Source organism: Artemia sp. Qi Xiang Cuo, chromosome 6 (assembly GCF_049724085.1).
Source record: "Artemia sp. Qi Xiang Cuo chromosome 6, ASM4972408v1, whole genome shotgun sequence".
Taxonomy (NCBI): Eukaryota; Metazoa; Arthropoda; class Branchiopoda; order Anostraca; family Artemiidae; genus Artemia; species Artemia sp. Qi Xiang Cuo.
In genome coordinates this window covers 58,192,281-58,217,103 of record NC_142799.1, presented here as the reverse complement: position 1 = coordinate 58,217,103, position 24,823 = coordinate 58,192,281, and the positions used below count along the sequence as shown (strand labels likewise).

Here is a 24,823-nt window from a genome sequence, read left to right as displayed (position 1 = left end):
TCCAGGTTTAGCAATTTGAATAAAATCAAAAATTAAATATCAAAGAATAAACATTCAATTAACCAGTGAGCATTATTTGCTTAGGTGCTATGTTTCTTCCAATGTCTAAGATGCGTCAACAAAACACGAAAAACAAAGCCTTTTATAATTCCCCACCACTTAAATTAATAATTTGCTAACTGAGAGTGATTGAAAACTAATGTTGGTTTAAGATTAATTGAGTACTCCACAAGCAAAACTTAAACACAATTTATTTTCTTTTTCTGAAGTTGTGGATGCAAAGCCCTTTAGTAACTTTATGTTTACAATATGGTTTCTTAAAAATAAGCATTACTAACTTAGGAAAGACAAATCAAAATTGCGCTAAGAATTACGAAAGCAATTTTTGGAAGAAAAGATGATAAAATCCATACTCGACTGTGCTTAAACGAATTGCCCCCGCTCAAATGCACAAGCAAACACCAAAATACTCCTGAATATTCTTCTCCCAAACGATTTATACAATCAAAACCAGCAATCTGTCTTCTTTGTAACTTTTCTCAACTGTCGTTTTATGAGGTAAATTGAACAGTCACTAGCTGTAGAAAACGTGTTAAGAGTAAAGGAACGTCTCTGTAATTATCTTACAAGTTTTATTGACTTGGCAATTGATTAGCTTAATCAATACATGAGTTTCTGGTACTCTATTAACTATTCAGTTGATAGAAGTAATATCAAATACTTACAACCTATTCAGCAGTTGAGTTGTAGAAAACATGCCACTACCCTTAAAAATTTAGGGGTGTCAGTCAGGGTATCTCACACTTATTAAGGTAGACAAGCATATAGGGTTATGATATAGGCTAGGACCTATAGCCTATAGCCATTGGGAAAATCTCTGTTTCGTTGAACACCCCAACATTCACCAGTGCACTTCAATAGAACCCAATAATACTCCCGACTTCCACAACTGAAGTTGGCTGGGACAGGGATGGCTGTGTGCAGTTATAGCCAAGCAGAAAATTATACTGAAAACACAGCCCTGCTAAAATCCTATCCAGTATTTCTCCGGTATCACCTATGCCGAAGAATACCATTACCCAGAACCTGGGACCCACACACCCAGACTACACCAATGAAGTCTGAGTATTCTCCAAAGTATTCTACACAGAAGAGGAGAGGACATTTATCTGATACCCAAATGGATGTACTATTACATTCAACACATGCCAGCGTAAAGAGGCCAAAAAAGGCCTGACAACAACTTCAAAGATTGTGAGGGATGCCTGAAGAATTCGGCACACTCCCATACACAAGCAAACACAAAAACACTTCATATTATTTTCTTATCTGGCAATTTAGACAATCAGAGTCAAAAGTATGTCTTCTTTGCAGCTTTTTGCCACTATTATTTTATAAAGTTAATTGATTTGGCAAGCGAGCAGAACATTCAAGAAAGAAAGAATGAATTCATTATTTAGCTTAAAACATAGATATATTAAATGCATGCATAACTTCTTTTAAAGATAATTTTATGCCTCAGGGAAAGAAGGAGATATTTGGGAAGGGTCAGTATGATCAGTGGTCTTTACAGTTGTCCGATATGTAGAGATTGGAAGGAAATTGATCGCATTTTCCGGGGAACTGTGAAACGTTATAGAGATTTGAGAAATGAAGTTTTTGTAGTGGATGAGGGGGAAGAATCGTGGGTGGAAAGACTGTTGGAGGAAGGGTGTTTTATGAGAATTAGGAATCTGGCCCGGTTTATTCGCGTGGAAATGACTCACCGGGAGGGTATTTTTAATGATTATGTATGCATTAGTGTCATGTAAGTTGTTTCTCCTTGTTTTAGTTGTTTTTACTAAATGATAAATTGATTCTTATAATTGTATTTCTATATGGTATCTCTTTTTTCCTTTTTTCGGGGCCATGGCCCTGCGAGTTTTTTGCGTCAAATATACTATAAAATACTTACGACCGATTCAGCTGTTGTAGAAAACATGCCTAATGTGAAAAGGCCAAGAAGAGGCCCACCAACAACTCCAAAGATCGTGAGAGAAGCTTGAAGAATCCCACCTAGGAACTGAGCTAGAAATGCCACTCCTAAGCAGATAAATCCAAATACTAGAGCTATTAGTTTTGTAAAGAGTGTAATCTTCTTTTCGCTGGCATTGCGCAGCACCGTTGTCTGAAACATGAAAAGAAATTGTCCTTTTGATCTGCAACGTTTAGAGTTGATCTAAAATATTGCCTTTGCTTCTAAAAAGACAATATACAAAATAGAACAGTTACAAATATAAATCAGAGTGGCACTGAAATCACGTGAACCTATATGCAAAGAAAGATTCAATAAATAAAAATAACAAAGAGGAGGGTTTAACACATCTTAGCAAATAAAAAATTTGATGTAGAATTTAGAGAAGAAATCAGAAAGTTTTGAGCAACAAAACGCTTTTTTCAAAACGAAGCATTTTAATGGGATGATTTTTTAATATATCATTGAGATGTTTAGTGGTATTCCAGTTCAAGTCAGGGGCCAATCTAGTAAGGAATATATGCATAGAGTTTATTAAAAATTCCCTAATAATTAAAAAAAGATAAGCTTGAATTGGTAAATGATAAACAAAACAGACATTTCAACCCAAAACTTGGTCAGTATTAGTCCGTCAACCAACTAAAGAGACGAAAAAAGGTCCGATCCTATGCAGATAATAACAGGCGACAAACATTATATTGTTCGTTTGATCAAATTGGACAAGTACAATCATTATGCATAAGATCCAAAAAATATTCTACAATTCAAAAAAAAAAAAACCTGCTCATTTTTTTGTCATAAGACAAGATTTTTCACAGAAGATTACAATACATCAAAAGTAAATAAATTTGTACAATGTAAAATAAACAGAGTTGGAGGTAAACTCTTTGATAGCTCCATGGGGCTAGGAAAAGAAAAAAAAACTAAACATAAAAAAAAACATGAATAGAAAATACATAGTTAAATATAGAAAAATACAAACTATTTAGCCATAAATATAAGTAATTTAACTACTTTATGACTCAAAAAGAGACAATTTAATAGCTACGTACTTGCTAATAACTAATAGCTCAAACAAAAAACTACTCAGTACTTTTGATGTATCGGAAGTAGGAAACTAAAAAAAAACAGTTCAATTTTATTCTTTGAAAATGTTGATAGTAAATTTATGATTACCATGCTAGCGATAGAGCCCATAGAGTGACAGCCAAAAGGGACCTTCAAAACAAGCTTAATAACAAAAGAAAGCACCATCATTGACTAAGAACAGGCAATAGAGGAAAACATCATCGTTTCGGGAATACAAAAATATCAGAAAAAACTAATCACCTATACTTAATCATTTCACAGCCTTAAAAGTAAAGAAAAAAGGTAAAGACTTTAAAGTCCCTACCGGCGGGGCTGATCTCCGTTTCATGGCCCTTCATCCAGGTAAATACCCTTCCTGTTTACCTTCTTCAGGTTTCTCCAGGTGCTTATTTAGAGCTGGGTCGACTCTGGCAGAGATTATAGAGTCACACCACTGACCCCCGTTCCAAACCAAATAACCAGCGACACCACGACTCAAACCCCCGGTCCTTATGGACAATCGATTTCCAGTCTAGCGTGCTAACCACTCAGGTAGGACGGCTTTAATGCAAAACCAAAAATTAAATTTTCAGTTGTGTAGATAAACTTTTGGCTTTACTTATATGTGAATACAATCTAACCTTTAAGAAATCCTCAATAGTAACAGCTGCAAGTGAATTGACAGCAGATGAAACGGTGCTCAGGCTGCCAGAAAAAATTCCAGCTACAAAAAGTCCTGGTATGCCAGGAAGGTTTCCCATCGTGTCAACAACAAACAGTGGCAATAGCTGTAAAAATGAGAAAAATTGGAACTAAATATTTTATAAATCAAAAATTATATCAGTATTATAGTTAGTTCAGACAAACAGTAAAAACAGTCTACTAGCCTATAAAACCAGTTATTAAACCCAAAGAAATATTAATGCTCCTCTTTTATGAGTAGAAAAGTGACCTAGCTCGCCAGTTACTTCCGGAATACATATTCATGTAAACCATTTTCCTATGCCTTATCATTACATAGCATTACAGATACAGCGTTGCGAACGAGGTACAACTGTACCGTTTTTGGTACACTTTAGAAGTCTGGGTACAATGCTAAACATTTGGAAATAATTTGGTACAATAGAAATATTCCTATACATTTGGTTTTACTTGCTCCTTTCTTACTCGAATATCTCCTCAAGTTTTAGTTTATCGAAAATGTTTGTCAAGGCAAATTTTCAACCTGCTCTTCATATGGTACAAATTATCCTCTTTCGGTACAACTTTAGTAGAAAAATTGGTAGTTTGCTTCAAACCGTTGGTAACATTGCACAGACACCACTTAGAGTTCAAACATTCCATTATTTTAGCGTGAGTCATTGTTTCAAAACTTTCCTTTGTCAATAAGGACAAGATAATGGATGAGTTTCTGTTCCTCTCTTTCCCTCTCTCCTAGCAGTATTATTATTTTTTTTCTAGTGGGTACCTTCAATAAAATTTAGTTTTTTTGCTAAGATCTTGTTTCTTCGTAAACGAGAAGATAGGACATTAAAACGCTTAGTCTTTAAAGAAAATATTTAACCTCTTCTAAAGCAAAAGAGACGTTTCTCTTCATCTCTCTTAGCTTTTTTGCTCCAGTGTAGCATCAGTGACATTTAAGTTGTGTGTATATTCTCTCTTTCTTTATCAAAGATGAACAGAATACTTAAAAAAGAGTTTTAATCTAATTTTAAATTAGATTAAAATTCGGATGATTTGCCCCCGACCATGCATTGCACTCTGGGCCGAAGGCATTGAATCAGGAGATCGGTACCTGCGCAACGCAGACCTTTGTATTGAATCAGGAGATCGGTACCTGCGCAATGCAGACCTTTGCATTGAATCAGGAGATCGGTACCTGCGCAACGCAGACCTTTGCATTGAATCAGGAGATCGGTACCTGCGCAACGCAGACCTTTGGTCAGCATGCGAAAAAGTTTTAAGTAAGTTTTTCTCTTTCATGCAGTTTTCTGTCTTTTATTTTGGAAACCAAAAAGGCAGTAAATTCAAAAATAACACACCTAGTTTCATGTTACTGATGTAATCACACTCAAGCAGTTTTCACAAAGATCAGGCACTTAGATTTTCAGACATGTTGAAATTCAATTTTTTTTTTTGAATAGAGATACGCAAATTTGACGTAAGTCCTTACTTCTGTTTAAAAGGTTGCCACACATTTTTTTCAGAGGTGATAAGCATATTGGCAGCGTTATATCAAATTCAGGAACCTTGTTACTATATGTATGAATACAATCTAGGGCAATAAGATTTAGGGAGGGGGGATATATCTTATTTCTAAATCTTCATTCACTAGAACAATTCCACTGTTTTGCGGCCACCGTTTAATAGCTTCTCCGTAAGAATACAAATATGCAAAAATAATAGCTACAAATGTTTTATAAAAAAAAAGACCACAAAATTTTCTTAATCTTAAGTCCAGATGCAATTGAAAAACGTTATCCCAGACTTTAAAGACGTTACTTGACCTTGAAAATAATTACATTCTACCTTCAGTTTTTACTTGCTTGAATAACTGTATATCAAACAATAAATTGTACAAAAGATACTGTTCGGTCCCACTTACTAGGGTTATAAGGAAAGAAAGGCAAAGATGGTTAGGTCAGCGTTATGGATGAAAAATGATAAATTGCCAAAAATCGTTCTTGGAACAAAAATTGCCAAAACCTGGTGCTGTGATGACTAGTCAGTAGTTATTGTAGTAGTAGTTAATCTCTCAAAGAAAAGGTGTCAAAATAACAAAATTAAAGGTATGCTTGATCTTTTTTTTTTTTTAATGCGTTTTTCTACAGAAAGAATTTCTTTTCATCGTAATTTATCGTTTCTGTAAAGTACATAAAGAAATAAATATTATATAGCAGTTTTCTGGACCTGTGTTGGGTTTGAATAATCATATTAGGTTTTTCTTTCGTTTCTTCTTTTTTGTGGTGTGTTTTTTTCTCATGTTTCATGTTATTTCCTAATAAATGTTAAGTCTTTAATCTCGTATTTTTCCTTTTCTCTTTTTTAGCCCAATTGACAAAGGTTTCTGGATATGAAGCCAGAATATTCAGTTTTATTAGTGAATGTGTATTTTTTTTCTTCTCAACTTTCTATGTCTCAATTAAAACGTTTGCTCGTAGTTATATTTTTATTACCTTTTAGTTATTTTTTTGTAAATACTATATCGATTTTCAATGACCTTTTTTAGCGGAATAACATTGACATCTGTATCATGATTAGAGAATAAAATAACATTTTGTAACCTGATACAAAATGAATAAATTGTAATTTGTTTGTCACCTGAGACAGTACGAAAGTAGCCATTTCACCTTGATACTAAAAATACTTCTCTCACCTTCCCCCTTGTTTAGCATTTATACAAAATACAAAGGGAGAATTATTTTAAGAACCTACTATCGTGCAGAAGAATGTCAAACGCCACTTTTTACCTGGTCACTATTAGTGATTCGTTTGGTGAGAAGTGGATCACAATAAGCATATTCTGAATAAATTGAAAGGCCAGCATAGGAGGTTATGAGACTTAGAGCAGTGAGGATTGGCCAATTTAACCACAAAGATGCTTGAGACTTCTTCAGGCTTCTGAAAAGGAAAAAATTGACTTTCCTATCAGTCCTGTCTTGATTGACATGATAAGGGTAGCAAGAATTCTACTCCTTAAGAGGCTTATGCACAAGTTACGGAGAGCAAATCATATCATGTCTTAATTCATGCATAAAGCAATTAAAAGAGACCAGGCCTGTTCCCAGGTAGAAGAGACCATGCAGGGATTACCAGACCCTGCCTCCATCCCCTTCTGAACGAATAGTCATTCCAAAGCCGAGCCTGCAACCAGGTAATACTTCAATGAGAAGATGAAGAAGAAAAATAGAACCGTCATCGACTTTACCATTATTAGCACTAATTGCCTTATTCACACTTTTGCCCATGAAAGAAGGATTACCTCTTACTGTTAGATTGCCGTTAACGCTATTCGCTAACAAAGAGAAGAACATCTTGAGAATTTGCTAAACCGTGACAGAGGTACAGGAAAAATATTTAGAGAAGAATGAAAAAGTTTGTGATACTTTGGATGTGAAGGTTTATTCTGTGAGAAAGAATAATTGACCATACTAAAAGGAAAAAAAAGAATAATAATAAGGCCCCTGGTACTTAAATTGTTTTAAATAAATTTCTTGAATATGGCGGTTATGAGAACAGAAATAAGATACTGAAGATCATGAATGTGATTTTTGAAAAATAGGAAGTACTTAGTGATTTTCGGAAAACTCTAATTAAACCTATCTACAAGAAAGGTGATAAGAGTGAATGTGGTAATTATGGACGCATTAGCCTGGTTACAGAAGGTAGAAAACTACTTAGTATGATGATACTTTTTAGACTTAGAGATGCTTTAGATAAAGTTTTAAGAGAAGAAAAATGTGGATTTAGGAAGAGTGGATGTGCGTCAATCGAATTTCCACTCTTCGATTAATAATTGAGAAGCGCCTGAGTCATTAAACGCCTTTAGTCATCAGTTTTGTAGATTATGAGCAAGCGTTTTGGTTAAGGTTGCTACGGTTAACGTAGGAAATGAGGTTAATAGCTAGTTTCGTAATAAAAACTTAAACTTAACTAAACTTAAGCAGGGTTGCGTCCTATCCCCATTTACATGGATAGTTTTAATGGACTTTGTCTTAAGGAGAAGAGCAAAGACAATGGAAGAACACGGAATCAAATGCGGAAGTAAAACTTTTCTGGGCTTAGATTTATGCACATGATTTAAGCATCCTCGATTAGTGTTAGCAAAATGAATGAACTTTTAGAGGTTTTGTGAGTTCAGGGTTCAAGAATAGGTTTGAAAACTAATGTTAAAAAGACTAAGTCACTAAGGCTAGGAATAAGTAAAGATGAAAACATGATGTTGGGCAACGAGGAGACCGATCAAGTGGACAGCTTCACTTACCTAGGTACTGTTATTAGTAAAGAAGGTGGGTGCAGTGAAGATGTTAAAAGTAAAACAGCCAAGACCCATGTTTTTTCACAGTTGAAAAGTTTGAAAGAATAGGAAGATACGTCTGTGAATCAACATTAAAGTATTGGGAGCTACAGTGATGGTAGTGGTCAAGTATGGTTCTTAAACATGGGCGCTCCGAAAAACGGTGGAAGCTTTGCTATACCTTTTCCAGAGAAATTATCAAGGGATTGTTTTGGTTACTCAACCGACTGACCGTATCTCAAGCACTACCATGTAGGAAAAGAGTGGTACAATTCCACTTTCTAGAGGTATAATGAGAGAAAGGTTGAGATGACTAGGCCACGTTCTACCGATGAAGGATTGTCAAAGAATGTCCTTTTCGGCCAACCGTCCTGGGTTAAGCAAAAAGCAGGTTGTCCCCGATTCGGGTGGGATGATGTCGTAAGAAAAGATTTAAGGGAAAATGGGAATATTCCTGGGAGGTTGTAAAGAAGGAGGCTTTGAGTAGATTGGGCTGGAGGAAGAGGAACGTGCGTGTCTGTGTTGGCCTCAGGTAACTTGGTGCGGCAGTGAACTATTAGTAGTAGCATTATTATACCCATGAAGACGGGTTTTAAAGGAAGAATAAAAGTCCTTGCACTCCATTTCTCCTTTTAAGTCATCAATGAACACTTCCTAGTAAAGAATACAGAGAACTTCGCATGATCAGGGGTCCCAACTTATGAAGATGTAGTGAAGGCATATGTAGTCGCATATGCCTTCTTTGTTTTTGTTTAGGTTTTTTTCAATGAAGATGCAAAAAAAAAAAATTCAAAATCCAAGGGGGGCTGGAAAACGCCCCCCCCCCCAGGCCCAACCTAACTGGCCCTCCTGCGTAAAGAGGCACCAAATAGGCGTTAGGACATGGAGAATGTTTTCGACCAATTTATAACCAAACCAGAAGACAACAATTTACTAGGGTCATTGTAACCAAAAAAGGTAAATGCCGCCCAAAATGCCAAGGTTGACTTCAACCTTGAAAGCCCACATATATAGGTGTAAGAGCATCATGGAGGTTAGCATGTACTTTTTGAAGTTATTGTGAAAGTAGTTGACAAACAGGAAACACTCTGTTTAAATTCATTCTTTTGATTTTGACCTCTAACTTGCATTTTTCTAGCAACTAGGGCATATTACCACGAAAATAGCCAATATACAATTATTAGTTTTATTTACTTATTGTATCTCAAAACATTTAAATTGAAAATTCGACTGCTTCAATCATCCTAAAAACCCTTTACGCTAAAGCAAATACAAAAAATTGACAAAAATCACTATTAGGGAGTTAGAGTAAATATTTTTTTTTTTGTATTTATTTACTAAATAATTACAACAAATATTCGAATTTTTCAAAAAAGCTCAACCCAAACATTAACATAAAGAGCAAAGAGAAGAGGGGAGGATTGGAGAGACAGCAGAGCCTCTTATATCTGCTGATATCCATTCGATTTAAGTTTTAAGTGCTCTGTGGTTTCACTTTATTTTATTTTTTCTTATTTACAGTGAACGGAAAGAGAAGTTTTTCAATATGTAGAGTCCAGTCGAAAAGAACCATTTTTTATTGGAATTTAGAAACTTCGATTTTCCACGGCAAAAGTCTTTCTTCAAGTTAGAGCAACCAAAATTCCTATTTATTTTCCATTTTGGATTAAAAAGGACGGGGGAACAACCCGGGGAGCATAACTTTCAAAAAAAATTTTTTTAGACACACTAAAATCCATTCTAATATTTTTTTTTAAACATTCACCACAATCGCTCATAATCAATCACCATCGAATTCTGAATCTTTTTCATTTAATAATTAATGCCACCAAGGAACGTTCTTTCAAGTTTCCCTCGTAGTTTGCTTTATGGACTTGGTTGAACTGACCCATGAACAGTTGAAATTTTAGAAAAGGCTCAAAAAATGTACGTCTAGTATTTCTTTCAGCAGGTTACACAATTTATAAAAACATGCAAGGAGAGCGTATGCTAGGGCATAACATTTTTCCGTTTTTCTTCGTGATAAAAATAAATAATTGTAGCGACTTTCTCACAATATCTCGAAAAACATGAGAAGAGAGTAATTTGTACCCTAAAACCCCAACAAATTTTTTTCATATTCACACAAATATTGTTAAAATAATTGGAAATAAACTGATTGAAGAAAAACAGTATTTTTAAAGCTTTTATTCTTCATTTTTTCCACAGAAAAATAAAACATAATTATCTTCCTTTTTTTTATCAGCATTTAAGCACATTAGCTTGTTCTATTAATAGAAAAATTGAGACAAATTATAACCTTTGTTTGATTTTGGATAGACAAAAAGTTTGAGCTTTGGAATCCCAAGAAGCATGGTGATACATTTCATCAATACTTAATTCATTGAGAATTAATTAGATAATTTGTGCTGAGAGAAGGAAATATGCAAATTAATTTAATATTTTCCATCATTACGGTATTTTAAGTAGAAATAAGACCAAATTTTAGCATCTAAAGTCGTTAACAGAAACTTGTTAGTCACGGGCATTAAAACAGTTTTATGGATTGAAATCCACGACTTAAACAAGTCTAATTTACTAACAGCTACATTTTTAGAGGGAGGTTATATGCATAGGCGTCATCGAGGGGGGGGGGGAGAAATCACCCTAATAATTTAGAAAACATCATAATTTTTAAGCAAACTTAGAAATTATAAGGTGAAAAACTGGTTTATGTGTTACCAGGTTCATTTTTTTGTCAAAACATAAAATTGGACTACGTTTAGAAGTACATTATAAATTAAATTTTTATTGAATTAAGGTCGATCACGGCAAAATTAAGATAGTGCTAGTTTTGTTTCAAGTTTGATAGGGTAAGATAAGTGTACGAAAACATATAGGCTCCATACACGCGGGGCGCTGAGAAGCCGTCAGTGAGTCTCCGCCGGACAGGCGCGGGAACTGGACTGCAAACATCCTTGTATTAATCTGGTTTCTGAGAAACTTACGAAAAATTTTTTAGAAATTTTACGCTACGCTTTTTCCAAGAACACAAAACGTCGAGCTGCAAAAACGCTACATTTTCAGTTCAATTCTTTCATTTGCATATTTTCTTTATTTCTTTTCAAATATGGTCAAGCGTTTGTTCAATAAAAATCTGGAGGGGGGAGTGGATAAGGTAGAGCGTTTGCCACTCTCCCCAGTGGTCTCTTTTTTTTTAAATATCCCAATACTACATAAAATTTGATATTTTGATAAATTTATGTATCTACTTTGAATTTTTTGGGAAGATAAACGTAAAAAAATTACTAATTTCTTATTTTAAACTGTTATTTAAGTAATTACTGTGAATTTAAAGACTTGTTTGTTCCTTTTCTTTTTTATTTTAATAGATTATGTAAACTCAGTAAAAGTAAAAATCATCGTGTAAAAAAGCCCCTTTCCAAGAAACAGTAATATTCAAGATTTCTTTTTTATTTCACTTATCGAACGATTCTTAACTTTATCATAGGTTGTATAGAGTACCTTCCTAGAAATTATTTGCCCCTGTTCACTAGAAAAATCCTTTCAGTCTCCTCATCAATGGTAAGCTGAACTTGCTTTTTGAAATAAAATTATTGAACTCTCTTCATTTGATGTCTAAAAATAATACATTTCTATTGCCGAATAAAATCCTAAGATTATATATTTTCCATAAAAAGGTTGTATTTGCAGCTTTGCCATTGTTCTGTAGAGTCCTAATACTTTGTATGTATTGACAGTGCCGGTATCTTCGACATAATTTGCGACAGCTGGAATGGGCTAAAAGAATTATAAATGAAAGAAAAAACAACAAGCAGCAAGTAAAGCTATTTAAAGCGTTTTATATTTATTCTATTCACTCTAATGTGTAAAGGGCCAAAGGATTGGTTCATAGAGACTCTTGGTGAATTTAGGAGGTAGTAGGTCATGAGGTTTACACAAATAATCTCTATCAATGAATGGTATATAGTAAAGCTCTCCCAACGAGTATCCATTCGACGTAAAATAAAGCATTACCTGTAAAACCATAAAGTCTGCTTTGATTACTAACGGTTGTATTTGATCCAGACCATACCATTCCGGCCAAAGGCAGTGCCCATTGCAGAAGCATCCTGAGCTGTCTGAATAATTAGAGTCGAAGGTTGGGGGAATAATGTAGATTTTTGTTGGGGGAACAATCTATTTATTGTTATATAGCATTTAAATGTGTTTTTTTATTTTCAACAAAACAAAAACAAAATCATAAAAAACTCCATGCAAGGAAATATTCCATTCAAAAAGTATAAATTATTTATGAGGGAAAAATCAAGAAAATAAATACATATTATCAATTAAGGAATAATCAGAAAGATATCCGTAATTAATCTTAGATAATTTGCGCTTGGCTCAGTTAGTCCTGAGAATCATAGGATTAAGCTTCACTTACTTTACCGTTAGCAGTCGCTGAATTTGCGCTTGATTAACTCCATAAAGGGACAGAAAAGTAAAAATGCCACCAAAAACTTGGGTCCAGACTGTGTGGCGAATCGTAGGATCTAACCGGAAATCTGGCGCTTGTAGCCGAAGCCCTTCGTCTGCGATTTCAAGAACACCCTTTACGCCACCAGCATCCAAGCTACCTTTGACTGCCACACAAATAACGGCACAAAACATAAGCAGTGACTGAAAAGTAGTCAGTTAGATTTTAAAGGAAGACAAATGTCAACTAATGTCAACAAATGCTAACAAATTTGTTAATGTCAACAAATGTCAACTAAAAGATCAATTTTTTCTGCAGATGAAACCACCTTAGTCAAAGAAGTAGAGTCAAGGAAATAGATATTTTTTTTTCTTTATTTTGAAATTTAAATTGCCATTCTTGAATAGGTAAAATCAGGGATGTCCTTAAACTAAAGAAGCGAAAATATAACAAATGGGGACATTAAATATGATTTATGGAGCAGAACATATTTAGCCTAATTAATAGTAAATATTTAAACATTATTCATAATTAACATTAAATATGTAATTCAGTAATTAAAAGAAAGAGAGAAAAATGCAGAGATAGACAGAATGACAGCAATACAGAATTAAAGTGAATATACAAGCTTACTGAGCTAGATTTTCTGTCTAAAAAGCAGGATGGAAGGTTTTGACAATATAAAGCTATCCTACCAGGCTAATTTGTTGAAGTACTTCGATTTTGTTTAAGAAAAAAAAATCGATCAAATTTATCCCAGTAAGATATTCTCAAAGTCATACATTCGCTCATTTGCTATTTCTGAGGCCTGAGGACAGACCTCAATTTTAGAAAAAACTTCCGTTTTTGCTGAATCTGCCTTTCTTTGACTCTAGATTTTGAAAACACAATTCCTATGATTTGAATAAAATCTAAAACAATAGAAGGATTTTCTCTAAAATTTCAGACGCATTTTAACAAAATCTTTATAACCTTATAAATCAGAATTTAGCGAATAAATGAAATTCAAAACGTTTTTCTTGGGACCCCTTGGTTCCGTTGTTCTGTTTCTGAAAGTTCTATTTCGAGAATATAAACTTTTTCCGACTTGATCAAAGCTCAATTTCTGTTGAAGGAGGAATGAACGAAGGTAGATACTTCAAGAGACCTAATTAGGATATAACATAGGACCTGGGTCCATTCCTTAAGGCTTCGTTCGTCAGCTACTTTTAGGGAGAGCAAAAGCCCATCACCTAGAAATTTTTCATATTTATACTAGAAAACATTATTATCACTGAACCCCAACATTCTTTTATTTTTCCTGCAAAAGGTTTCGAGTAGAAGATTATAAAATTGGAGTTAGTTTTATTTTGAAAATCCAACCCAAATGTTCTATTCCTCTTATTATTGAAAATATTCATAGAAACCTTAATGAAAACCATGTTATTGTTGAAAACCCTCATTAAAAACAACAACATTCTACATTTAACCTAAAGCAGAGCATTCTGAATTTGATCACTGCTTCTCTTCAAAAAAAAGAGTTTACAATATAGAAAGGTAGCCTCTGAGAGTCTGATGAGAAAAAAAAGTAAAAACATTGGCTGCTCAACACTTGTTTTCTTCTAAGCTGAATACTTTGTGTGCTCGCTTCCACAGCCTGGCCAAAAATAAATCCTTCTATATCTAATTTTTATCGTTTATAATTTTCAAAAGATAATTTACAGTACTCTGTAGTTTGATGAGTTTAATGAGAGAAAACGCTTGAAATATTTTCTACTCGACACTCGTTTTTCTTGTAAGCTGAATACTTCCTTTTTGGGGTTTGCAAAACACAGCACGAGCTTTCCATATTGAACGTAGCTCTGGCACTCCCTTAATACTAATTTTATTTGAAACTGTATATTTTTAAGTGTTTATTGTTAACTTCAGACTATGGTCATTGAGCAAAAATAATATTAAAAGTTTGTTACTAGTAAGTCCACGAACGTCCAGTATCCAGAAACGGAATTTCCAGTATCTAGGCTAGCCCAAGAAAGTCCAGTATTCAGGATAGCCCAGCTGTCTCTTCATACTATAGCCTTGACTACAAGAATATAGAGGAATAAAAACAAAGGCCCATGACTTTTCGCATCTTTCCATTAAACATTTTATGTTTAAGTATTATACACACTGAGCTCTCACAAGACTTGGATCATTTTCAGATAGAGCTATGGGACAGATTAGCAAAAACTAAATTCAGGTCTCTTGTTTTACTGAAATTTTCTGATCAGCTGGACGGTTTTTCCGATTGAAGTTAAATGGGATAGAAATTTTTTTTTGTATATCACAGACGCGTATTTCCATAGTGAATTTGGACTGTTTCGCATGAGTAAAAAACATTCTAGGCCAAATTTGGTAACTTCAAAGGACGTTTTCGTTTAGTAAGGATGAGGAGATTCCTAAAAAGATAACGGAAACTAAACTGCTATGAACTGTTTTCAAACGCTAACCAGTATAGTAAGCTACTATTAGCTAAAATGATTCAGGTAATATAGCTTAAAATCCAAGACTGAATAATAATAATGGAAGATTGTTATAAAGTTTACGCTGTCAAGTTCCAATGTCCAATTTATTTATAATCCTATATGTTTTCTATTTAAGCTTTATGTGATCTCCCTTTTTTCTTTTTTTTGTATTATTATTCTTATCAAACAGTTCATGGTGACACTATAAGTAAGGAGCGACACGGCTCAATAGTAACCGAAATTCTAAAAAACAGAATTTTGATAACAATAGATACATCAAAAGAATCTAATCTTTATGCTTATTCAAAATATATAGAGCTAATTAAATTTAATGTTACCCATCAAAAGTTACGAGACAGAGAAAAATTTGCCAAATTTTTGAAAAAGGGGGAAACACCCCCAAAACGTCAAACGATCTAAATGAAAATCACACCATCAGATTCAACATATTAGAGAACACTAATCTAGAGGTTTCAAGCTCCTATACACAAAAATGAGGAATTTTTTGCCAGAAGAAAGATTGCGGATGGGTGTTTAATTTTTTTTTCTATGTTTTTCCCAGGGGTGATCGTATGAACTAGTAATCCTAGAAGGTCAGGAGGGGGCTCATTTGTTCGGAAATCAAAAGTTCTAGTGCCCTTTTAAGTGACCAAAACCCCGTTCCTACACCTCTTTTTACCCAAAATCGTCACATCAAAATTTTAGGACATCCATTTTGTTCAGCATAGTAGAAAGGTTCAATAGCTATGCCTTGAGAGATGAGACCACCCCCCCAGAGACCCTGGGAAAAGGGCTGTCAGTTACAAAATACATCCATTTTTTACGTATAGTATTTGTTAGTGAGAAGCGTACACACTTTTTTTCGGGGGGGGGGGGGGGGGGTATTTTATGCTGGGGGGTCATTACGGTGAAAATTTTCCGTGGGGATGAAAGTTTCCAGGGGGTGAGCTTTCTCGGGAAAATTTTACGCGGGGAAATTTGCCAGAATTCCTTTACGAATTTCTTTGTGTTCGTCTTGCTTTGTCTTTGCCGACTAAATTTAACATGTGGAGTATCCTGGGAAAATTTCCAGCAGGATGGGGTATTTTTCCGCGGGAGCAAATTTCCACTAAGGATGGGGGATTTCCGGGAAAAATTTTCCACTGACAATTTCCAAAATCAAATCCAATATGATTTGAAAAACGAACTTAAATTAAAGAATTTTTCAGGGGAAAGGGCTGTAAGTTACGAAATTTACCCATTGTTTACGTATAGCGTTTGTTATTGGGTCTGCAAGAAATTTGCCTGGGGGATTTTCAGCGAAAATGGAATTGTCCGGGAGGAATTTTCCGCGTAGGGTGAGACGGTGGTTATTTTATATGGGAGGAGCTTTATTTTGAGGAATATTCTGTGGGAGGAGGGAATTTTCCACGGAAAGGAGCTGGATTTCACGGCATTATTTGGAAAACGATCAGAAATTAAATACAAAAAAAACAAATCTTTTCCATTAAAAGTAAGCAGGAATATTAAAACTTGAAATAAGCAAAAATTATTTCATATATGAGGGGGATTATCCCCTCTTCAATACCTCGCTTTTTACGCTGAAGTTTGACTTTTTGCCCCAATTCCTTAAGAACGATTTCTGAAACAAAAGGACCGTTTAACTAGAATAAACTGCTTTTTTACAGTTATAAGACACTTTAGCGTGAAGAGCGATGTATTGAGGAGGCGGCAACCCCCTCATATACGTAATGATTTCTGCTCGTTTTAAGTTTTAATATTTATCCTTCCTTCCAGGGGAAAAACTTCTTTTTCATTTAATTATTAGATTAAAGCCAGTACGGGCAACTGTACTGTGTTTGCAAACTAGAGTTTTAAAAAAAACAAAAAAACTTTTCGACCTGAATGAGTTCTGTAAAACTGAAAACAAGAAGAAAATGAATTAGTATTCAATAAAAAAAAAAAAAAAAAAAAAAAAAAATACAACATAAAAAACGCCCCTTACATTAGCTGGAAAATCGATTTCGTAAGGTTTTTGTCAGTCAAAAAGCACATAAATCAAGTGTGAACGAATAGGATTGCGACTAAACAACGACTGTCGACCACTCTCAGAGATAGGTTACACAACTTACTTGAAAGACATCCGCAATTAAGACTGCTTTCATACCTCCAATGGTAGAGTAAAATGTGCAAACAAGTCCAACAGCTAAAATAGATCCCACTTTGGATAGACCTGTTACGGCATTGAGCGCAAGAGCAGGTGCATAAAGGACAATACCCATATAAAGCGTCATTTGTAGGATGAATGCCACCGAAGCAGCTTGGCGAACTGACCGACTAAACCGTAGCTCTAGGTACTGAAAGAGAATGCTAATTATGCTTCTAAGTTCTTAACTCAGCACATCGAGAACACTCCCCCGTCCAACCAACAGGTTCAACGAGCCTCTTAGGGAACAATTTTGAGAATGCATACATTTGTAACATGAAACTTGCTGTTTTATTATATCAGACTCAACTCCCCCCCACTTACCAATTGAACAGAGTTTTTATAGAAACACTTATTAAGGCTATAGCTTCAACAATTTGTTTCTTGAACCGTTTCAGGGAAGTAGGGTATAATAATCTCAGCACAAAATGAGAAAAAATTAATAATAGGCACACTAACTAAAAAGAGGGGAAAACACTCAAACCATCAGAAACCAACCCCTAACCCAATATTCAAAATAAGAAAAAATTCTTTCTTTGAATTACATTTTTTCTTGTCTATAATATAACCCAGTGAAAATAATGAGCAGAAGAATTTAGATAAATTGGAAAACTTGGCAACCTGTTATATCTGAAATAGGAAAAGAAAAGAAATTAATATGCGTCTCTCTTTAAAGCCGTCGAATCCTTTCTTGAAGGCTATAGTAATTGTATAGCTTTTTTTTTCGTCATTTACATTTGTTTAAAGTAAAGAATAGATATACGAAAACATTATATACATCCGTAGTACAACAGCAAGATCATATACATGGGTAGACAGTTCATTTTGCCAGTTTGGACTACCTCTTCCTTTCCTGCTCCTTAGAATGACCTAAGTTACATAGAAAACTGAATGTTTCGGGTACATCTTGGCCAGAAAACAAAATATCCTATAGTTGAAACCCTAGAAAGAACTTTATCACACTCCATCCTCACCCCCCCCCCCCTGTCAAAATGTTATTCACGACTATTCAGAATATCCGTACGTAGAGTAGGATTATCAACTGAACATAATATATAATACAAATCAAATATTCTCCATCTAAAAAAATGTTGAAAGACTAAAAAAACAACTAAAATTTGTCATTCTAAGAGCTTTTAATTCAATATCGACAAAAGATAAGATATTGAAAAGGATATTTTTTGTTTATTTCTTCAATTCTTATTGATAAAAAACGTGCTAGATTATAGACTTAACCCAAACATACCTGAATTAATCACTTCTGAAGATTCGGTTTCTTAAATGAGGAAATAAGCCCCCAAGAAAAACATAATCTTTAAATTACTAGTAATCTTTATTTCTCTTTCTTTATTTGGTATAGATTAAGAATCTATGGTTGTTATTTTTAATGAAATATAAAAAATTATTTTTGTTTTCAAGTGAAAGTGAAGAACAACATTAAAACTTAAAACGACTAGATAAATGAGAGGGGATGTCCTCTCTTTCACCCTGCTCTTTACATTAAACCTTTACACTGCTATACTGAAAGTAATTTATTAGTGCAACAAATATAATGAATGACTAGTTGCAAGTTTTTATTTATCAATAAAATATTAGAACTAAAAATTGGGTTGTTGGAGCAAAAGCACATTGAAAAACTCTTCCATTCTTGAGGAGTTGTGAAAAACACTGTTTATCCTACTCCAATTACCTTTGTGCTTGAGCAGTCGTTCTGAAAGCGAGGGGGACAAAGGGTCAAACTTTAAAATAAAAAGAACTAAATACAATATCTGATACACAACCTAACTTAATATATAATAAAAAACATATTCAATAGTCACAAGTTTAAATCATTGTGCAGATTTACACTACTTGGTACAAAGCTGCAATCATAACAAGAAGCGTTTTCCACTGACACTTCGGAATCACCAGTGGAACAAAGAAGTTTACAAAACCAGTTTACAAAACCGGTTGTCAGATTGCAAGGTGTGGAATTGCAACATTTATAAACTCAATCCATGACCCAGCAAAACCTAAATCTACAACCTGTGTTTGTTTTTTTCAAGCATAATTGTGGAATTCACAATCTAGAAAACGAAGTCACAATCCCAGTAGTCTGTAGAACAGTATTTTCCTGATCAGTATTGTTAATGGAATGGCAAATTCATAATCCAGATGATGATTTTACTATTGGATTTGGGGAAAATTGATGATTATGGGCTGTGTATACAACGTTCTGATTCTTAACACTTAAAATCCCCACCCCATTAGAAAAAAACTCTGATACTCTCCCAAGGTATAAATCTGCAAAAACCTATGAAGAAAAACTACTGATGACATAGTTGGAATATCAATTTTTTTTTTCTATTTGCCTATTTTACTGTCTCAAAACTTTCTAATAACTCATCCCAAGCCCATGAGAAAATGTATAAAATACTATAGAGTGATAGACACTTGGCACTTACTTGATAGGCACTTGTTGCTTGAAGCTTAAAGAATACAGGTAAGAATCCATAGGCAGCCAGAGGAGTAGCAATAATATACGAGATATTGATTAGGACAAATTGGGTTCCATACATGTAGTTTTCTGAGGATACACCCAAAAGGGTAATAGAAGACATAAAACTTGCCATTAAAGAAAATGCCACTGGTAATGCTGACATGCTTTGTCCTCCAAGTAAGTATTCCTAAAAAAACAGTATTGAGGGGCTAGTATTGATCCAGCAGTCAGATGAATACTTCCCCATTAGGGTCAGACCTATGCGAAAAATGCTAATTACAGTTGAAGAACCAAAATGAGTTGAAAGATGTCAGATCAAAAACATAAAACTAAAACCTAATACCATCAATAACAACTCAGTGCAACACCAAGCCACCCAAGGCCAACACAGCTGTTGCCAACTTCAAAGTATCACTCTTTACACCCACCCAAGAAGTTTCAATTTCCTTTAAAGCCTTTCTTATTACCTCTTCTCATGCCATCCGAGAACAACCTGCTTTTCATTGGGCTGTATATGGATGGCCGAAAAGTACAATCATTGGCAATCTGTCATCCTTCATTTGCAAACCTTTCCTAACCATCTCAACTTTTCTCTCATTACAGCCCTATTAACGTGTAGCAAATTTTCCTCTGTCTTCAAAGATCACATGTAAATTCGACTTTTTAAACAATAATCAAGGGCAAATGTATAATCCAAGAGTGCCATATTTAGATGTGTATTTTTTTTTTTTTTTTATTTTTTTTTTTTTTTAATTCCAATATTCACGGCGCCAGGTACTTCAAAGTATCTGATATGCCGCTATTCATATACCTCTTTCAATGACCTCGAGGTTTTAAATGTCTATTGAACCTTCTTTTGAAGGTGTCAGCAGAGGGATTTGCAGGAATAATATCGCCAGAAAGATCTGTTCTAGATACAAGTGCGACGCCGGATGAACCTGTTCCCCGAGTACTCGATTTTCGGCGTATCCTCTTTTATATAGTTGGACCGAGCTGTGTGCCTTCGTGTCTGCCTTGTTGGCCGGACAAAGGGGGGGCATAATTTGAGAGACCTCGTCTGTGGGAGGCGAATTCATGTACTTGTAGAAAACAGCTATCGACGCTACATCAAACCTTTCATTTATAGACAGGAGCAATTCTTGTGTAGAGGCGCAGCCGCCCTATTGCCCTATTCTGGATCTTCTGAAGTGGTGCCAACAGCGTTTTCGGAGCACCAGCAAAGAGCGGGCATCCATATTAAGCTATGAGTCTGATGCAAGAATTGTAGAGCGAAATAATCGAGGTTGATGGAAGAAAGTTTTTGCAGCAAAGAGTAACTCCCAGCTTTCTTGTATATGAGGCTCCCACCCGATCAAGGTGGTTGTTACAAGAGAGATCGGTGGTGAAATGAATGGAGTAGATGAAGCTCGTCGACTCTCTTTATAGCTTCATTTTTGAAGATTAAACTGGGGTGTTCACGTGGCACCTTTGATCGGGTTATTAGAAGCTCCTTTGTTTTCGACGCATTGAAGTTGATCATCCATGCATCAGACCACTTATCAATTTTCAAAAGATCCATCTGCAGGGAAAGGGAGGCTTGTGTTGGGTTTTCGTGTTTAGGGACAGCTGAGTGTGTTGTGGTATAGTTGGCAAAGTGATGCAGAGGGTTTGCGAGGTTGTCACCCATGTCGTTTATGTAGATAAGGAAGAGCGTAGGTCCCAAGACACTGCCCTGGGGTACCCCTGCTTTCACTGGATATTCGCGGGAAATAAACCCGTCAAGAACAACCCGCAGTGAACTATCGGAAAGAAAGCTCTCAATCACTTTTAACAGACATCCACGAACACCATACACATAGAGTTTCTTTTGCAGGCCACGGTGCCCTACTCTGTCAAAAGCTTTCGCAATGTCGAAGGATAATAGCCTGATGTCGTATCCCGTTGCCAGTAGTTCTATCCACTCCTGATACTGGGCCACTAGGCAGTCTAATGTTGTGAGGTTCCGGGGGAATTCATATTAGCTATCGCCTAGAAGGTCATTTGATTCCAGGTGCTGAGGAAGTGTTTTATTGGGGACGCTCTTGTAAACTATGCCAGCAGATGAGAAAAGGATAGTAGGCCTTTGGGAGCCCATGCTCGTTTGATCGCCTTCTGGCTTTAGAGTAGGTATAACATGGGCGGACTTCCATGTTTGTGGGAAGGTTCCGGAGCAAAACCACAGCCGGAAAAGCAATGACAAGGGTCCAGCATAGTTCGGCACTGCAGGACTTGAGGACAACATTTGGTATGTTGTCAGGACCCATGGCTTTGGTCACATCCAGATGTTATAGAATGCAAAGGTTCTTGGGAGAAGAAAAATTCACGCGTTCCAGGACAGTGTTGGTTCAGTCGGAGAAATTTGGTACTTCTTCATCGTCATCCTCCAGATTCGAGATTTCGGCAAAAGTCTTAGCAAGAGCTTCAGCCTTTGCCTTTGGATCTTGTACCACTGTCCCGTTAGTCTGGAGAGAAGGAATTGCGGTCCCATTGGACGATGGTAAAGCCTCCTTGACAATTTTCCACCAACTCTTTGCCGAAGCAAGTTGAGGCTTGGTGGCGAATTTCTCCTTATACTGAACCCGGGACTGCCGAATCGCTCGAACTGCATCTTTGCGCGCATTTATGAATGCAATTCTGCCCTCTTCGCTCTTCGAAAGTAGCCATTGCTTGTGTGCCTTTTGCTTTGCTCGGATTGTCTTCTTACACTGGGCGTTGAACCAAGGTTTGTCCGTACTGGACACCTGGATCCGCTTTAAAGGGTTATGCTTTTCGACAGAGTCAACTATGGCCTGGTGGTACTTATCTGCAGCTTTCTCTGGGCCTACCAGGAGAAAGGCTCTTCACTGCTGAGAAAAAAGAGTGTTTCTCAAACCGTCCCAATCACCACTTTTGTATAGCCAAATTGTTCGCTCATGCTTTACTGGAGGCGGAATACGTAGGTTTCCACGTGCGACGACGGCAACGTGGTCACCTGGTGAAAGCATGAGCGTCTACCTTAAAGGATTCAGGATTATCTGTAAGGAATAGGTCAAGACGATATGATCTGTTTGGGCCATGATACGTGTCGAAATCGACAAGTTGTTCCAGCCCGTAAGAGAGAGATAGATCATACAAGTCTGACCCTTCCCTATAAGTATTTTTGCTGCAAAGCCACAGGCTATGATGGACGTTGAAGTCTCCATGAAGGATAATGACAGACTTAGCGTGCTTGCCCCGAATATATTCAAGGGAGGTTTCAAGGTAGCTGGTAATCTGGTAAGTTGGAGGGTTATACAAGGTACCAACAATCACGGATTTATTTGGGAGGGTCACCCTGACCCACAGAGCTTCTTCGCCTGCTGAATCTGGTATGTTCAGGCATGAATAAGGTATATGGCTCTGTATATAAACAGCGACACCTCCTCCTCCGTATTTAGCGCCGTCAGTACGCTCTCGATCCCGCCTGAGGAGCGTGTATCCCTGTATGGCAACCTCACTGCTCTGAATTTCTTAAAATTCAGAAATTCGTGTATGTTTTGAATAATAGTTTAATGGAAAATAGCCAATAGGGACAGCACTTAAACAGTACAAGGCAGGTCATATTGATAGTTTGCCTATTATGAAATAGTAACAAACAAATTTGTTTTCAATAATGGCCAGATTTGGGTGTGTTTTTATGTGTATCCTAAATTTAATTTTTAATCAAAGAACACTACAATACAAGACAAAGGAACCCATATATTTCTTTCTAGGTTGAATGAGGGAGCCTACCAAAAGTTCTTTAGAGGTTATAGAACTTGCGATTTATTTTCTATTACGGTAAGAACATTGCAAATAAATAAAAACATGTAATACCGAAATAATTAATGCAGAATTGATTCAGATTACTATCTCGAAGCAAAGGGTAAAGGCCAGACACAAAAAGCATAGCATGGGTGTTAAAATTCAACTAGATATATAATAGTTATTTAAAATAACTGAAAAGCAATACCCTGTTTTGTTGTTGTTGATTTGTTTTAAATTCATGGCACAGTATGAGAGCCAAGAAAGGGAAGCAGAGGTTCAAGCCAACCTAGCTGAAAAAAATCTGTGATTCTTATCATTATACCCATAGCAATATTCATGAACTTTTCTGATTATTTACTGTTTAGACAAATAAAAGTTCATATCTATGTGAGGCTGGATTTTCAGTTATGGTTTACATTAAAGCTAAGTACAGAAATAGATTTGATACTTCAAGCTCACTGCAATTAAAAGTAACTAAAGTTGAAGTTGATGCTGAAACTGTAATGAAGAAAAATTAGAAACAAATACATCCTTCCCATTGAAATAACTCTGTAAAAAAAAACTTGCAGGTGGTTATGTGCATAATAAAAAAAATTTATTTAAGTTGTTTTTATTATTTTAACAGTCTTTGTATTGGTAGAGCTTGCACTTTTTTTTTTTTTTTTTTTTTTCAATTAGAACAAATAACTGCTGCTACTACACCACTACAGATTCTGAGCATTACCAATATTAATGCTCATAACTGCAATCCATCCAATACTTGCTTGTGATTTACAACCCATAGTTTGGGAACCACTGTTCTGCACTAAGAAAAATAAAAAGAAAGGATGCCTCTGTAAAAATAAAGAGAAGACAGTCTTCCTAGATGAAGTTTTTGAAACTGCCTCTTCTGGCAGTGAGAGCAAGTGTGGCAATACTGGCAGTGAGAGCAGCAGCAAAAGTGAAATCTAAACCTCCTGTAAACTTCAGAGGGGGTTCATTGGATTGGTAATCAGAAGTTCTAATGCCTTTTTTAAGATTCAGAGTGATGGGAGGGTGGATACCCCCCCCAAGGCCTTGTATTTTCCCAAAATGCGTCTGATAGAAATTTTGAGATTGCCATTTGTATTCTTAGAAACTTCAAAAAGAGCTCATTTGATTGGAAATTGAAAGGGCTAGTGCCCTTTTTAATCGTCAAAAGTGATTAAAGGGGAACTAACCCCCCTCCCATGCCCACCATTTCCCCAAACACATCCAATCTACATTTTGAGACTGCCATTTTTTTCAATGTAGTTAAAAGGTCCAGAAACTATTTCTTTGAGAATGACACCCCCCCCACACACACACAGCCCTCAG

The 24,823-nt window shown here is 35.7% G+C and overlaps 1 protein-coding gene across 2 annotated transcripts in view; it reads right to left on the bottom strand.

Annotated features, from left to right (window-relative positions):
* The window catches only part of LOC148951445 (putative sodium-dependent multivitamin transporter), a 63,032-nt gene that overhangs the window by 31,528 nt on the left and 6,681 nt on the right, over positions 1-24,823 (bottom strand). Inside the window, exons 2-7 of one of the 2 annotated variants that reach the window (XM_089090280.1) lie at positions 19,671-19,892; positions 17,153-17,377; positions 12,526-12,761; positions 6,553-6,703; positions 3,724-3,870; positions 1,955-2,167 (exon numbers count right to left, since the gene is read on the bottom strand). In XM_089090280.1, the coding sequence (XP_088946406.1) occupies positions 1,955-2,167; positions 3,724-3,870; positions 6,553-6,703; positions 12,526-12,761; positions 17,153-17,377; positions 19,671-19,892 (1,194 nt within the window). The remainder of the gene's footprint in view (positions 1-1,954; positions 2,168-3,723; positions 3,871-6,552; positions 6,704-12,525; positions 12,762-17,152; positions 17,378-19,670; positions 19,893-24,823) is intronic. The other variant, XM_089090281.1, reaches the window with a different exon arrangement.